An 18,079-nucleotide genomic window follows, 5' to 3' on the forward strand; every position below is an offset into this window, starting at 1 on the left:
ACTGTGGCGGGGCGCAGGATCGATCCCTGGTCGGGGAAGTTCCGCATGCTGCGAGGTGCGGCAAAAAAAGAAAAAAAAAAAAAAATGAGGTGACATTTGAGCGGAGCCTTCAAGATGAGCAAGATGATGGGACCAAGATACTGCAGACAGTGAAAGCAGCATGTGCAAGGGCATGAAAACCCTGATGCAGCAATGAAACTATCAACAGCTAAGTATATATAGATAGACGGATGGCTAGTAAGGTTGGTAGAAGCTTCACTGTGTTAACAACTTTTAATTTTTCTAAGTATCCAAAAGAGAATTTTGAAACAGGAAACTACGTTCCAATTTGCAACTTTTAATGATCAGTAGCAAAATAGCAGATAACTAAAGATGTGTGAGAATAAAAATTATAAGATGAGAAGACTATTCTAATTAGGCCAAGGAAATGATCATAAAGGCCTCAATTTAGGAAAAAGAATGGGAAGAAGGGAAAGATAATATTAAAAAGAAAGATTAAACAAGAGTAGGTGACAAGACTATTGTTTACAACAGCCAAGACATGGAAACAACTTACGTTTCTGTTGACAGATAAATGGATAAAGAAAATGTGGCATATACATACATAAATATATACACAATGGAATATTAGTCAGCCATAAGAATGAAATCCTGCCATTTGTGACATGAATGGACCTTGAGGGCATTATGCTAAGTGAAATAAGCCAGACACAAAAGGACAAATATGTATAATTTCATTTATATGAAGTACTTAGAGTAGTCAGATGCATAGAGACAGAAAGTAGGATAGTGGTTGTCAGGGGCTGGGGGGAGGTAGAATGGGTAGTAATTATTTAATGGGTACAGTTTCAGTTAGGGAAGATGAAAAAGTTCTGGAGGTGGATCGTGATGATGACTGCACAACAAAGTGAATGTACTAAATGCCTGTGAAAGTACTGAACTGTATGCTTGGAAATGGTTAAAATGGTAAATTTTATTTTATGTATGTTTTAACACAATTTAAAAGCAGAATGCAAAGGAATAGACAGTAGTAGCATTCACTGAGACACAAAGTACAAGAAAATGCAGTTTTGGGGATGGGGGGAAATAGGTTCAGTTGAGGTGGACATGAAAAGAAGGTATGCTTTTTGGAATTCAGTAGAGATCTGGGCTAGAAATAAAAATGTAGGAATCACATAGAGGTAGTAAATAAAAACATAATTGTATGTGATATGCTAGGAGAGTACGCAAAACGGCAGGGAGTCAACGAATCACGTCATAAAATTAAGCTTAAGGCTGCTAAAGTCTCTTTCCTAATAGACTTGCTTTTTTTAAAGTTGATTCACATCTACTTCCTCTCTTCCCTCGCTCAGCAACAGTCGCTGTGATTTATCTCTCTTTTATCCTCCTCTTCTCAGTTTCACTCATCAGGTCAGCAGTAAGGAATTTAAACAGTTTTCCAGCCTGAATTATAGACTGTGGTGAAAACTTCTTATTGAATCCAACCCCCATAATTTTTCAGATGAAGACACTTGAGGACAAGACTTGACCAAAGTTGCACAGGTCACAAGCAAACATGCTATGAGCTTAATCCCTAGCCATCCTACTGATGCCCCAGGAATCGAAACACACTTGATAGCAATAAAAAATACTTACTTAATTTCAATTAGCATATAAGTAATACAAAGAGCAAATGCTCCAGCAAGATCAATCAAAACAAATGGATTCATTCGGGGAAGGAAGATACTGCTAAGTCCTGGAATAATTCCACACAAGCTATGAAAAAACAAATAAAAAGAGTATTCATTAGTAGAACTTACATAATACTGATGAAAGTCGTATAAAAGATGACTTGTATTTTCGTATCATACATCTTTTAAAGAAAGCAAAGAGAATTTGGGAACAAAACTCTCACTCGTAAAGGTCTCTTTTGTATCATCAATTAAAAAGTAAGAAAAAGTAAAGGGAGAATAAGAATCTGATCTGGGGGCTTCCCTGGTGGCGCAGTGGTTGAGAGTCTGCCTGCCAATGCGGGGGACACGGGTTCGAGCCCTGGTCTGGGAAGATCCCACATGCCGCGGAGCAACTAGGCCCGTGAGCCACAGCTGCTGAGCCTGCGCGTCTGGAGCCCGTGCTCCGCAACAAGAGAGGCCGCAATGGTGAGAGGCCCGCGCACCGCGATGAAGAGTGGCCCCCAGTTGCCGCAACTAGAGAAAGCCCTTGCACAGAAACGAAGACCCAACACAGCCAAAAAAAAAAAAAAAAAAAAAGAAGCTGATCTGTGAGATTCATGTAGTAACCTCAGCAATAATAATGCTGAGACAGATGCATTTCTTGGGCATTCCTTTAATGTTATGTGTATCATGAAATCCTATAACATCTTACCTTCGACTAAGATCTGCAACATGCTCTTGAAGCCAACTCGTACTAGCAGCTTTAAAAAGAAAATACTTAAATTATGTATATAGAATAAACCATTATCAGAAATACTTGATTCTTAAATTTAAAAAATAAGTTCGGTCATGACTGTGTAACATTACAAAAGATCACGTTATTCCTCAAATCTAGAACTTTTTTCTCTTTTACGCCTTTAGGATACTAAATGAAAAGCAGTTTCAACTGCAATATACAGCTGACCTGAAGGAATAAGTGAACTTAACGTATTTCATTGTTACTATTAATTTGAAGTTTTAAAGGCTTATTATAGTGTAAAGCAAAGCTTCCTAACCAGTGTGCTGAGAATGGGTTGCAGGTACACCGATTACTGACTCGCTCAGCTCTCAGAAAGGCCAGGTGGGAATCCGGCTACATGCAGATGCCTGTCAGCTACTGTCCCTGGACAAGCAGCCTCCAGGCTCAAGCATCCTCTTACATTTATCCCAGGGTGCTACAGAAATTCTCATTTTTTTATGTGTACCACGATGTAAAAAAGATCGGCAAGCCATATAAAAAGTAGCCTGGTACAGCAGTTTAAGAGCAGACTCTGATGCCAGAATACCTGGCTTCAACCCCAGCTCTGCCCTTAACTAGATGTGTAGCCTGAGACAAGTGACAATCTCTCAGGGTCTCAGTGTAAAATGGGGATAATATCAATAAAATGATTTACCTATGGTTATAGGAAGAATTAAATGGGTTCTATGTAAAGCGTTTATCACAGTGCCTGGCAGATAGAAAGTGCTCAATATTATTTTCCACTTAAATTTCAACTAATGTTGTATAATAAATTTTGATGTTTCTGTGAACTTTCATTTCCAGCTAATAAAAATACAAACTAGATGATCTTTCTAGAAATAAATTTGGCAATATATATCAAAGACTTAAAAAAATAGTGTATTTTTAACCCATTTATAATTTCTTCTTTGGGAAGAAGAAGAGGAAATGCATACAAGAAATCTGGTACAAAAAAGGGTGGTTACAGCATTATCTGTAAAAGGTTATATATTATTCTATATAACAATAGACTTTAAAAATATTCATGACAAAATATTATGCAAGCCTTCAAAAATCATTTTTTCAAAGAGTATTTAATGACAGGCAATACTCAAGACAATGTTAACTGAAAAAAGCTAAACATAAAATTGTTAATTGATACAATTCTAAATATGTAAAAAAAATATATACATGTGCATAGAAAAAAAATTAAAGGAACAAAATAGAAATGTTAACAGATGTTATCTCTGGGTCATGAGATTATCAATACTGTTTCCTTCTTGTATCTTTCTGATCTTCACAGAGAGATACAGTTTCTAAACCTCTGTACCTTCTTAGAATTTCTAGAATGAGCATTATATTATTCTAATAAAGTTTTTTCTAAAAAATTCTGGTCATCACAAATATCATTATTTAATTTTCTAGTTCATGTAGTAATTCTTAAACTCTAACTCATACAAATACAACTCATACTTTGCAACACTCAGGAAGTTGCTTAAACCTGAATGGGTGTTTCAGAAAGCTTTCTTCCCTTGGTTATCTTGGTATTCAAGTCAGTGAGACCTAAAAAGACCCTCACCTATTTTTGCTTCAAAGTACAGGTGTGTGGGTCTGTGTACACAGCCCACTTTTGTTTTTACCTCACTTCTCCATCCATCAGTGGTTAACCCTTTGTAGGTTAGTGGGATTCCAAAACACTGAAATTATTGAAAAATGCCAATAATTTAGACCACTGGAGTGAAAAGTCTATCTAAATTTTTAAAGACTTGAAAATAAAAGAATATATCAAAAGGAATAAAGTTTTGCTACTTTCGAATATATGCCTATCCACCATTGCCCAAGAGAAGTTCCTGGGAACTTACTTAATTAACAAAATACAATTATTTGCAATGAGCATAGCAACTAGTCTGTGTACACTGATGCTTCTAAAATGCTTGCAATAAACTTTTCTTAGGTAGGTTATACATGTAAAATCTCATTCATGTTATTTGGTAAATGTAATTTTTTATTGCATGTAATTTAATAGATAAGTCAGTTTTGCCTGTTTTTAAGTAATATGTTATTTTAAAGCTTGTAAAAATTAGATTCCGTTTCATAATTGTTTGCTCAGAGAAAGACTTTAGAACCTTTGGGGTAGTCCTCTCTTCTCTTCAGGATATACTTTCTCATTGATCTATGAATTAATTAAACAAGCAAAAGACCTGTTTTTATGAGAGATTAATTGGTTTTTTATTAACGGTAAATAAAAACATACCTTCAGAGACATAAGCAAAAGGTTTATTCCGAATAGAAAGCATTGTGAACAGGTTGAAAGAAAGAGCCACAAAAGTACCAACTAATAATCTTCCCCTGAAAAAAACAACATTCATCATTATTTTTTTCTTGGTAATGTCAATACGTAATTTCAGCATGTAGAGAGACTAAGAGATGGGAAGGCAGTGGTCTGCTTCAATGGTCTAGTATTTGCAGAGCCAGAATCTGAACTTGGTTCTAGCCCCATGACCAATGTCCTGTCTACTGTTGCTCCATCTTACACAGGACAAAAAAAAAAAGACTCTTAGCATTAACAGTATCTTCTTACAGGTAACTGCTGTTATAAATTTTTAGAAATGCTAATGGTATTTGGTTTACAGTCCACTGGCCGGGTCAGACTGTCCTGAATTAAACTGATCAGAATAGGTAAAGTCCACATAGTTGGCCACTATGTTGTAAATAATAGCAATTCCATCTTTTCTATAGCTGCTACTAAAAGACTTGGAGGATCCAATCTTAAATTACAGAAGACCAGATGGGGCTGGCTTAGGATATTGACCTGGGCCTAGAAATACTGAGGAACCCAAAATCAGGGTAGAAAGGCCTTCCTGTTCAGTATAAAAATTTAAGGGCTTGGGAACAGTTAAGGGTGAAAAGAGAGAGTCTTGGGATTTGGGGATTTTGCTTGTGAAATATCAATGAAATATATATTACCACACTCTGAACTCTGATATTGGCCAAAGTAACCACTATTTAATAACATACCAATTAATAACTGGGAATCAAACTCAACAGTAAATTATATGTTATGTCAAAAGCAGAATCTCACGTGTGTATCTCAGGCTGCTCCAAAAAGCGTTCTGCACTAAAAGAAGGAAATAATGTATTAAATAAGTCCTACAAATTATAAAACTTTATTAATATATAATTAATCTAATAAATTCACAAAACTTTTAAATATGATAACCAACTGTTGATTATTAGTAGTGATGAGACAAGCAGACCCACAAATTATCCTCAAGGTGTAATTCAATCTTTCTCTACCAAACCTGTTTCAATGGGTTTGTACTAAGCATTAAAACATGTTTGTGTGAATCCTTTCCTTTCATTCACACCTATGACTAAATTTAGTAGCATCAAAGAAGGTAATAAAAGAAGGGTGAAAAGAAGGGAGAAAAGTCTGAAACATGAACAAATTGTACTATCAAAACTCCAGCACTGCTCATTTTATTTGTATACCCTTCCAGCCAGACGTGTCTCACTGGATTCTTTCATATTCCCAAAGGTGGCGTAGGTAGAATTTGCAATGACAGTAACATTGTATACAAATGTACCTTTCTTTTAATATAAAGAGAGCTCCCAATTGTGCCAAGACTGTGGACGCAAATACAGCTAGGACTTCTAATCTTTCAAATCTGAAATTGGAAAATTAATTAAATCAGCCTAATTCTTTCAATTCACAAACTAGTATCTCTAGAACACATTCATTCACTCACTGTACATGTGCCTACTATAATCCAAACGCTGTTAAAAAAGACTACAGTTTCTAGAATGACAATAAACAATGAACATCACAGATTTTAAAAAGAGTGCCTATTTGTACAACATATACTCCTTAGGGCTTTTATTTTCTAGAAATAACCATTATTATAATAACAGCTAGCACTTAATTGACCCATCTTGTGTCAGACACTGGTCGAAGTGTTTAACATATTACCTCATCTAAATCCTTATGAGGGTTAGTTTATCCACTTTTTTTTTTTTTAAAAGAGATAAGGAACCTGAAGCCCAAAGAGGAAAAGTAACTGTTTAGAGTCATACGGCTTGCAAGTGAAGGAGTCAGGTTTTCAAACTCAGACACTCTGGCTCTACAGTTCACGATTTTAACCACTACTACACTGCCTCTCCTATCTACACACAATTGCAGTTAATTGAATATGTCTTATAATCCCTAAGCTATCAGCTGGAGGCCACGGGCTGTTGTCTTATTTATCTTAGTTTCTCCCACTGCACATAGTTTAATGGCATTCAACACCTGTAAGTATATATGCTTAAAATTTCTCAAGGAAATAATTATCTTCAGAAATGATAATAAAATAATTAACGATGTTCATCACATTAGTTGGTTTTTTCCCTCAAATGAGTTGATTTAATTCCAGGTGGTACAGAATTCAGAATATTCAGGAGATAATAAAATAATAAAGGACGTTCATCACATTGCTGTTTGTAATAGAAAAATGTTGGAATCAATAACAGACCATTACACATTATTACAAATATAAGAGAAATGTATTTACTGACATGGAAGGATGGAAATGAAAAAAAGTGGGTTATAGGAGAGTACGAAAAAAAAGGTATGTAAATGCAGCAACATTATTTGTGGTAATTGATAAGTTGATACTAAAGTGCGTATAGAAATGCAAATGGTGAAGGAAAGCAAAGACAATCTGAAAAAGAACAAAGCTGGAAGATTTACACTACCAGATAACCAAGATTTCGAAACTACAGTAATTGACACAGTATGGAACTAATTCAAGGATAGACAAATATACCAAATAGAAGAGAAAAGAGAATCAGAAACAGACAAACACATACACAGTCACTTGATTAATAAAAAAGTAGTACATAAAAGCAATAAAGAATAAATTTTTTTCAATAAATAATGTTTTACCAAATTGAATAGCTATGTAGAAACAAATGTGCCTTGACCTTTACCTCAACCCATACACAAAAATCAATTCCAGGGCTTCCCTGGTGGTGCAGTGGTTAAGAATCTGCCTGCCAATGAAGGAGACACAGGTTTGAGCCCTGGTCCGGGAAGATCCCGCATACCGCGGGACAACCAAGCCCGAACACCACAACTACTGAGCCCTTGCACCACAACTACTGAAGCCTGAGTGCCTGAAGCCTGTGCCCCGCAACAAGAAAAGCCACCACAATGAGAAGCCTGCGCACCACAATGAAGAGTAGCCCCCGCTTGCTGCAACTAGAGAAAGCCCGCGCGCAGCAACGAAGACCCAACGCAGCCAAAAATAAATAAAATAAATGAATAAAAAAAATCCTAAAAAAAACCAAAAATCAATTCTAGTTTGATTGTAAGACTAAATGTGAAAGGTCAAACTGTAAAACTTCTAACTAATAACAGGGTAGAATATCTTTATTCTGGCCAAGATTTCTTGACAAGTACATAAAAAGTATTAACCATAAAGGAAAAGACTGATAAATTGAATTTATCATTGAAATTAAAAACTTTTCACTCATCAGAAGATACCTTTAAGAGAATGAAAGAGAAATGGGAGTGAGAGAATATATTTATGTATAAAGGACTCCTATATAGATCAATAAGAAAAAACAGGTAACCCAATCTAAAAATGGATAAAATACTTCAGCAAGCATTTCACAAAAGGGGTAATCTGAATGGTTAATAAACATAAGAAAAAGTGCTCAAATACTCATCAGGAAAATAACTTAAGCCTCAATGAGATGCCACTGCACATCCTAGAATGGCTTTAAAAAAAAAAGGCAATACCAACAGTTGGTAAGGACATGAAGCAACTAGAACTCATATACCGTCAGTGGAAATGTTAAACTGGTAAAACTACTCTGGAAAACTGTTTGGTATTATCCTATCTTCTAATGATGAATATATGCAAATCCTATGACTGAGTAATTTCAAAGACATATGCCCAACATAAATGAGCACACATGTATACCAAAAGAAATGTACAAGACTGTTCATAAGTAGTTTTATTTATAATAGCTAAAAGCTAAAAATTATCTAAATTCCTTTCAATAGTTGAACATATAAACAAATTTTGATATATTCACATAATGGAATATTAGAGCAATGAACAAGAATGAACTACTGCTATATGATGATATATATTGTATCCCATTTATATGACTTCAAAAACAGGCAACAAGAATCTGCAATGACACCAATCAGAATACTGGTTACTTTTCTCAGGGTTTGACTCTGACTCAATATTAAGTCATTAAAGGAGGTTTTGGGGGAACTTGTAATGTTTTATATCATGATCTAGATAGTAGTTATACAAGTATATTTATTTGCTAAAATTCACCAAACTGCACAAGGATATAAGCAGAACAAGCTACAGTCCCTGCTACCAAGAAATTTATATTTTAAAGGGGAAGACAAAAAAAAAAACAATTAATTGGGCTTCCCTGGTGGCGCAGTGGTTAAGAATCCGCCTGCCAATGCAGGGGACACGGGTTTGAGCCCTGGTCCGGGAAGATCCCACATGCCGTGGAGCAACTAAGCCCGTGCGCCACAACTACTGAGCTTGTGCTCTAGAGTCCGCAAGCCACAACTACTGAAGCCCATGTGCCTAGAGCCCATGCTCCACAACAAGAGAAGCCACTACAGTGAGAAGCCCACACACTGCAATGAAGAGTAGCTCCCACTCACCGCAACTAGAGAAAACCCGCGTGCAGCAACGAAGACACAACACGGCCAAAAATAAATAAATTAAATAAATAAATTTTAAAAAATTAATTTATAAGTTCTGATAAGTTCTATACAGAGAATTATAGCAGTCTGATGTGACAAGAAGCTAACTAGGTGATCTATTTTAGAATCCATTTTAGATTGGGCCCAGTCACTTAATGACATTAGCATTTAGTGACATTAAGATTGGAATAACAAAACTGGGCTTATCTCGTAAGAATCAAGTGAAGAGCATTTCCAGGACATAGAATAGTTTGTACAAAGACCTTAAAGCAGGAATAAGTTGTGTTCAAATCACAGAAAGAAAGACAGTGTGGTATAGAGGGCATGAGAGTGGTAACTTGAAAAGAAGTAGGCTGGGTCTAAATCATACAAGGCCTTTGTAAACGAGGAAAGGAGTCAGGATTTTATTCTAAGTATGACAGGAAACAACTGGATGGTTTTAAGAAGTAGAATGATAGCATGATTTAGGCTTAAAAAAAAAACAAACACTGGTTGCTATATGGAGAATGGACTGAAGGGGGGTAAAAGCAGAAGCATGGGGACCAGTTAGGATGGTAGTAGTGGAGATAGAAACGGGAGCGAGGACAGATTCTGGATGTGTTCCTAAGTTATCCTGACATAACCTGCTCATGGATAAATGTGGGTGATGAGAGAATAATCAAGGATTTTGCTTGAGTAACTGAGTGGTGGTATATTTGCTAAGATGTGAAAAACTGCAGAGGAACAGATTTGGGGGGAAGAAAACAAGAATCCTAGCTTGAATTTAAGACATGAATTAGACATCCAGGTGAACCTGGCACGAAGGTAACATGACATGAGATAAATCTCAGTGCTGGAGAACTGAATTTTGGAATTATTAAATATAGATGATACTTCAAGCTATGTGACGGATTGCAATTATATTTGATTGCTCCCTCTTTTCCTATTCACTCTAAGCAACTAGGCCAAAATGGGAGCTGTCTTGCCCTTATGTGACCTTGTCTCCTGGCCACAATAGCTGATCTAAAGACTAACATCTATACCAAGGTGGACCAACCAATAGTTCTTTCTCACTATTTTCTGAACTAGAGCTGGGGAATCCTTTCGTCTCAAGGATGAAGGTGAGAAGGTTCAAAGTCTTGCTAGAAGTTATCATTCCAGGATAGTGGAGAAAAGTGGTCTGAGAAACTGAACCTGACATGCAGAGAAAAGCAGGCCTTTTGAGGTAAGAGAAGGACAATGTCCTGAGTGTTCCAGTCCCTATACCAGTTTACCTCAGTCTTCCCACACTTTGGTTATGTAAATTAACATTTTTCCCCCAAACTAGTTTGAGTTGGATTTCTGTCACTTACAACCAAAAGCCTTGACTCAGAGTCACAGATTTCCATATATGGATATCTATACTTTACAAATGATTATCATATCAATCCAACTCTATCAAATTTCAGTGACACTTATAAATATCTTCATTTTACACTAAAATTTCATGTTTACTTTGTCCCATTATTTAAGTAAATAAAACCTGATTTTGTTCAAAAGAATATAATCCCAATAAATGGTATGGTGGAGAAGAAAGGTAAGTTTGGTCCAAGAGTTTCTTCACCAAAGTTAAATTCTTCTTTCAAGTTGTTTCCTTGAATCTGAAAAGAACTCATTTTTTTCTAACATATTTTTAAAAATCCTCTGATATAAAAGATTATTTTCTAACTTTCAGTAATTTCTAACCTATAGAAACAGAAATCTCAAAATCTTTTTCAGTTCATTGCTGTCACAAATCCAGTCTTAAGATAAAAATACATCTCTACTGCTGCATTAATGTTAAACTATATCCCACTTACTTTAACATCTAGAAGATACATACATGAAAGTCCTTTGTACTTTCTCTAACTGAAATAAGAGATTACCAAAATATTAAAGAACTTAAAATGAACATTTTATGTAAGATTTGTTTTATAAAATAGAAAAAAAATTAATGTGAACATTTTACTTTAATATGATTTAAATTTAAACATTCATGTTCCTTATCTAGAATCCTCTTGGAAGATGCTTTTTTATCTACTTTCACTATCTGATCACTATTCCACTAAACAGGCAGCATTTATTTTCTACAAGTACTGTAGCTAGCTCTTTACTGCCTGGTATAACTACTACTTTAATAGCAATAAGTTAGCAGAAAATAAAATTTGAACTTACCCAAATGAATAGGCAGGGCTAGGTTTCCTCATCATTACCCAGTAACTTATTAAACATGTCATTAAACTAAGTAAAAAGGAAAATAAATTTAGCATTAGAACTAGAACTGGAGGACTTACAGAAAGAAATTTAGCTTTCAGAATACCTAAGTTGCTAAAAGTTAATAGTGTTTGTAGACTAAACTAATAACAAGTTATTCTAATAATTTATAATCTAATGACAATAAGCACCTTAATGTGAGTTTTAACATGGGGAGAAACTGAAAGAAGTTTTGATATACCATTAAGACACTTAAATAGAACCTAAACCCATAATTTCTCTACTCAGAAAGTTATCCGCCCTAAATGGTTTCCACAACTGAGCCTGCAAAAAATGACACAGTAATAGTAAGTGTAATTTACTTGATTCTAGGCATATGCAATACATTTTAACTTTGATAAACTTTATTTAATCTCTGTTAAAAGTTAAACTAAATATTAATAACACCTTGACAACATTCTGGATGGGATAAAGTTATGGTTACTTTCTAAGTATAGTGGAGATTCACTCTAAAACAACTTACTACAGTGTGAAATTCAGGTAACAACTATCTGTTTTAGACCAATCAAGAAGATTTAGTTATGTGACTGATGAAAAAGACATCCCTATAACATACTTTTATGGCACGGATCTTGGAGACATATGGTCTAAGCATTCTGCAACCTTTATTTGGAAATATGAAAGGTCCCCAAAGCAGGAGCCAATAGGTCATCTCTCTAGCTCACAATTACATATATACTTTGCAGTTATTAATATCCCTCATTTCTTTTCCCATCCACATGGTTACAGTGGGAACTAGTATGTTCTTACATGTTCCTGCTCCCTGGTCACAGCTGACTCATCTACAGGTAGGCACCTGACCTAAAGTCTGGGTATTATCTTTTCTGTTGCTATATAAATGGGGTATTTTCTTCCAGCATAACTTCTAATTATTATTTGTACATATGGTCCACGTTGATAATTTTACTTATTTCACAGATAACTTTCCTTTAAGTAAAGAAAACTTCATAAATTCAGTGCAACAAACTTTTTTTTAGTTTAATTTTATCGTTTTATTCAAAATAGGACATTTACACAGAAATGTGCATAAAGCACATATGTACATTTTAACGAATAGAAGAAAAACACCCATTTAACCACCAATCAAGGTCAGGAGTAAAACACTGGGGAAGCCTTCTGGAGGTCTCCTTTCTGTTTTTCAAATGAAGTATAGTTGATAACAAATTCCTTACTAGCTTCAAAACATTAAGAAGGGGCTTCCCTGGTGGCGCAGTGATTAACAATCCACCTGCCAATGCAGGGGACACGGGTTCGAGCCCTGGTCCAGGAAGATCCCACATGCCATGGAGCAACTATGCCCATGTGCCACAACTACTGAGCCTGAGCTCTAAAGCCTGCTAGAGCCTGCGAGCCACAACTACTGAGCCTGCATTCCACAACTACTGAAGCCCGCGCGCCTAGAGCCTGTGCTCTGCAACAAGAAAAGCCACTGCAATGAGAGCCTATGCACTACAACAAAGAGTAGCCCCCGCTCGCCGCAACTAGAGAAAGACCTTGCACAGCAATGAAGACCCAATGCAGCTAAAAATAAATAAATAAATTTATTAAAAAAAAAAAAAACAACAACATTAAGGAGGGGACTTTCCTGGTGGCTCAATGGTTAAGAATCTGCCTGCCAATGCAGGGGACACAGGTTCGATCCCTGGTCCGGGAGGATCCCACATGCCATGGAGCAACTAAGCCCGCATGCCACAACTAATGAAGCCCTCACGTCTAGAGCCGGTTCTCTGCAACAAAAGAAGCCACCGCAGTGAGAAGCCTGCGCACCGCAATGAAGAGTAGCTCCCACCTGACGCAACTAGAGAAAGCCCGCGCATAGCAATGAAGACCCAACACAGCCATAAATAAATAAGTAAGTAAGTAAGTAAGTAGGTAAGGAAGGAAGGAAGGAAGTAAAAACATTAAGCAGCATTTTTAAAACTTACCTAAAAAGATCAAAAATGGTCAGGTAAGTATAGGCAGTTAAAGCTGCAAAACAACAAAAAGACTGATTAAAATGTTACTGAATCCATTGTTAGGAAATACAACAAATCACCAAAATTGTTCATAACAGGGACATCCATCACCAAAAAACATGAGTCACTGATTAATCTCATATGTTGGCAATTATCTAGTAAATTTGACGAATATATGTAGCCAAAGTTGGTTAATACAAAAGCTTACTTTAGAACCTGATTTCTCCATCAGGAAAAATGAAGCGGCATATGCTCAAAAGCCCTGTGATCAATTTTTTGCCTCCTTCTGTCATCGGAGTACTATTTTAAATGTATTTTTAAAATAGCAGGATGAAAATAATGGTAAATAAAAACATAAGAGTCACGACACAAGAAAAATATTAGATTTCCCTTTTCAAGGGAAAAACTCAATAAATCGTAAAATTTTATTTATACACTACATAAACTGAAGAACTAATCTATCACATTAAAAGGAAATCTCACAAAAAAGATACATGCACTCCAATGTTCACAGCAGCACTATTTATAAAACAGACTCACAGGTATAGAAAACAAACTAGTGGTTACCAGTGGGAAAGGGGCAAGATAAGGGTAAGAGATTAAGATATACACACTACTATGTATAAAATAGATAAGCAACAAGGATCAATTGTACAGCACAGGGAATTATAGCCATTATTTTGCAATAATTTTTAGTGGAGTATAATCTATAAAAATACTGAATCACTATGCTGTACACCTGAAACTAATATAATAATGTAAATCAATACCTCAATTAAAAAATAAAAAGAAATCTTAGTTTTTCAAATAGATTTAAATTTTTTTTTTTAAAAAAGCTCATTTTAAATGATAATGCCTAACAACTGAACCAATTTTATAGTTTACAAGGTACTTTTGGAATAGATTCTCTCATTTAAATCTTTTGAGTTATAGTTCAGAATAATATATTCTATGTAAAGGAAGACATACCTTTATTTAAAATGAGAACAATAAAAGTGAAATAATTAACTCCTAAAAATAAGAATAGTGACATACCTATACTATTAGTGGAACTGCACCACATTAGCAGGAAGCCAGTACATGTTAAGTTTATTGCACCAAACAGCAGTATCTTCCAGGACTGTGAAAAAGAAAATCATTCTTATTTGTACAATGCTGATAAACTTCTCTGGGTCCATTCAAGTTGCTGTGATTCATACTCTAATGTTCAAAGGAATAAGCACAACTTGTTTCAAAAAGTTGAAGTGCCACATTTTCTAAAACTACCAAAATTATCATCAACCAAGTTACTATTATAATATATAAGCCTAAAAGAATAATTCTAGAAGGAGAATTATTCAAGAGAAAATGAATTCTGACACACAAACCCTCAAATATTTGAGAAAATATGCTGACATTTGAATATAATTTTGTCTCTATAAACATGTAGAGACGATGATAAAAACAAATGGGGCAAAATGTAAAGCAACTGATGAATGTGAATAAAGGGTATAAGGGAGTTCCTTATACTCATAACATTTCTGTAAGTTTGATGTTACATTAAAATAAAGTTACCCTGCCCACTCACTCACCAAAAAAGAGCAGTACTTGGTTATTTACCAAATAAATTGTATGAAATAGGACTGCAAAAGAGGGAAAGATTACCACAGTTTAGAAGTTCACAGAAAACGGAGGATCTGAGATACACCTTGAAATAGCTAGGATTTAGAGGAAGGAGGAAGAGCATTCTAAAAATAAAGGAAGAAGAGATCAAGTGAACTGTTTTTTATTTTTGTTCTGCTCCTCTCCCTACAAAGGGAGACCTATGCTTGTTTGAAAGTAGAGGTGAAATAAATTAGTGAAAAGGTAGTTATTTGGAGGTGTTAAAATTAAACATGTAATTGCTAAGGTCAAGTATGGTATGGGATAGGATGGTTTTACAATACAGATGAAAGGTGTAGGTCTAGAAAGGAAGAACACCACCTGTGAGAAAAGTGAGAAGGGTAAGAAGGTAACGGAAGAGAAAGAGAACTTGTAAGGCAGAAAGAAATGACAGTGATGTAACACAGAGGTAACAGTCTAGAAAGGAAGAAGCAAGGCCATTTTCTAAAATTAGGGGATATGATAAAGTAGCACTGGAAACTTAAATCTAGAAGAGGATCTGCAGAATAGATGTTATGGTGAATATACTACTGAATCATCAAAAAGAAGAACAATAATTACCAACATGAATTTATGGTAGACACCATTGTGGAACTTCCTCTACACCCACGAGCAAAACCAGAAAAGCAAGTGAGATAGGGATGTTAGAGACTTGAGAACTGATATGATAGATTAACAAGACAAGGGACTCTAATACTAGTGAGGACATTAATGAAATGATTGGATATGGGGTCTAGTCAGGACAGGGATTCAACAGCAGTCAGAAAAGGAGGATAAAGCATTTAATGCATGCAGTTCTAATGCTGAATCAAGCTATTAATCAACAAATATTTGAGTATCTATTTTGTAACAGACACTATTCTAGGCACTGGAGATACAGCAGTGAACAAAACATGGACCTTATAATCCAGGTGAGGTGACAGACAATAAACAAATATATAAGGTCAGGTGGTGATAAGTGCTAGAAGAAAAAATACAGTAAGAACACAGTAAATGGAAGACATGGAAGAGCTGCTCTTCTAGACAGGGTGGTCAGAAAAGACTCCTTTGGTAAGGCGACATGTGACCAGAAATCAGAAAGAGGCCAAGGTGCTAAGCATGCAGATATCTGGGAGAGAAAATGGGAACCACAGTGCAAATTCTTTGAGATAGAAGAATGGCTGAGGACAGCTAGACAAGAGAGCTGAGAGGGAGTCTGGGGCTACATCAAGTAGTGTCATGTACGCCAGGAAAAGAATTGGGATGTATTCCAGATGAGATGAAAAGTGACTTAGCTTTCATTTTAAAAAGCTCATTCAGCTTCCCTATGTAGAATATACTGCACAGGGGCAAGGATGAAAGTAGGAAGACCACTTAGAATGTGACTGCAATAAACCATGTGGGAAATGATGGTGGCTTTGAACGTGATAGGAAGGTGTTAAAAGAGTCAGATTCTGAGTATTATACTGAAGATAGAGCCGGCAAGAATTACTTATAAAGCAGACGTGAGGAGTGAGGGAAAGAGATGGGTAAAAGTGACTCCAAGGTTTCTGGCCTGAGCCATGTAGTGAAGGAGTGATAGAAAATCAAAGTTCAGGTTTGATCATATTAAATTTGAGATGCCTATTAGATATCCAGGTGAAAATGTTGAGAAGTCCATTATATATAGGAATTAGAGGTAGGGAAGAAGATAGGGACTGAGATATAAATACAGGGTCATCAGCATATGGTAATGAAAGTGTCACCTAAATGGAATGAATGTAAACAAGAGAGGCCAGAGCTCCATAAGCCCTGGGACACTCCAAAACTTAAGAGGTCAGAAAGATGAGAGGAAAGTAAGAAAGGAGACTAAAAATAATGGCCAAGTAAGTAGGAGGAAAATCAACAGTGGCATTTCAGAGTCCATATGAATAAAACTGCTTTAAGGTGGAAGAGACTGTTTTTCATCAAATGCCATTGAAGGTCAAATAAGATGGGAAATGAGGATGACCATTGCTTTTGGCAACATAGAAGTTATTAGTTACCTTGTAAAAGCTGTTTCTGTGGATAAGTGGGGACTAGAATCAGACTGGTTTTGTTTAATAGAAACAGGGAGAAAAAGTGAACAAAGAGAGTAAAGACAATTCTTCTAAGTACTTTTGTATAAAAGGAAGCAGAGAAAGGAAGCAGTAGCTGAGAGTGGAATATATGGCATGTAATTATGATGCAAGAAGGAGAAGGAGAATGATTCAAGAAGGAACAACAGTGCAAGAGACAGAAGGAACCATTATAGGAATGCTGTCTTTGAGTAGGCAACAGTGGAAGAACTGGCCTTATATAGCAGATCAGACAGTTCATTCACAAAATAGGAGGGAAGGCAGAGTGTTGGTAGATATGCTAATGACAGGATGCGGAAGTTTTCTCCTGATTACTTCTTTTCCCTCAGCGAAACAGGAAGCAAGATGAACAGGTTAGAGTGGGGATGAATAAGCTTTTGGGAGTTTGAGGACAGAAGTGAAAGAAAATGGTATGAAACTGTCACTTAGGAAACTGGAAACTGAATAAACTAGGAACATATAGTATGGGTCATAGTAATGGCATACTTGATCATGAATTTAAAGGGAGACCAGTCAGCATGGTTTTGTGGTTTTTTTTTAAGGCTCCATTCAGTTGCTTGCATGCAGGTACAGAGTAGGAAAAAAGTGGACTTAATGAGGTTAAGGATTTGCCAAGGAAGTATGATAGACAGAAGAAGGGCACAAAGGAGTTGAAGTCATATGCAAGAAAATGAAAATGATGGACCAGAGAATCTAAATTGATAAGTAAGTAAATGAGGATAAGAGAGGTGAAAAATAGTGAAAATATAGCAGAGTCAATGGACTGGAGGTCCTAGTAATAGGAGTGAACTGGGAAGACAAGAGGTAGTGGCTGATGAGTAAAATGCTTAAATTGAGACAATGGGAGGATATAGTTATTATAAATGATAAGGTTTATGGTATGATCATAGGAGTGGATGGTTGGGAGGGATACAGGACAAGATTATTTGTGGTGAGGAACTGAGAGGTAAGGATCTTCCACATGAAATATGAAATCACCAAGAACTAAGACAGGAAAAGCAATG

The 18,079-nt window shown here is 35.9% G+C and overlaps 1 protein-coding gene across 2 annotated transcripts in view; it reads right to left on the minus strand.

Annotated features, from left to right (window-relative positions):
* Positions 1–18,079, minus strand: part of SLC30A6 (solute carrier family 30 member 6) — a 37,765-nt gene that overhangs the window by 13,516 nt on the left and 6,170 nt on the right. The window contains exons 3-10 of one of the 2 annotated variants that reach the window (XM_036873330.1): positions 14,395–14,479; positions 13,330–13,372; positions 11,306–11,371; positions 5,997–6,077; positions 5,492–5,527; positions 4,664–4,758; positions 2,365–2,413; positions 1,636–1,755 (exon numbers count right to left, since the gene is read on the minus strand). In XM_036873330.1, coding sequence (XP_036729225.1) covers positions 1,636–1,755; positions 2,365–2,413; positions 4,664–4,758; positions 5,492–5,527; positions 5,997–6,077; positions 11,306–11,371; positions 13,330–13,372; positions 14,395–14,479 — 575 coding nt within the window. The remainder of the gene's footprint in view (positions 1–1,635; positions 1,756–2,364; positions 2,414–4,663; positions 4,759–5,491; positions 5,528–5,996; positions 6,078–11,305; positions 11,372–13,329; positions 13,373–14,394; positions 14,480–18,079) is intronic. The other variant, XM_036873331.1, reaches the window with a different exon arrangement.

The sequence above is a fragment of the Balaenoptera musculus genome, chromosome 13 (genome assembly GCF_009873245.2).
Source record: "Balaenoptera musculus isolate JJ_BM4_2016_0621 chromosome 13, mBalMus1.pri.v3, whole genome shotgun sequence".
In the NCBI taxonomy this organism is placed as follows: Eukaryota; Metazoa; Chordata; class Mammalia; order Artiodactyla; family Balaenopteridae; genus Balaenoptera; species Balaenoptera musculus.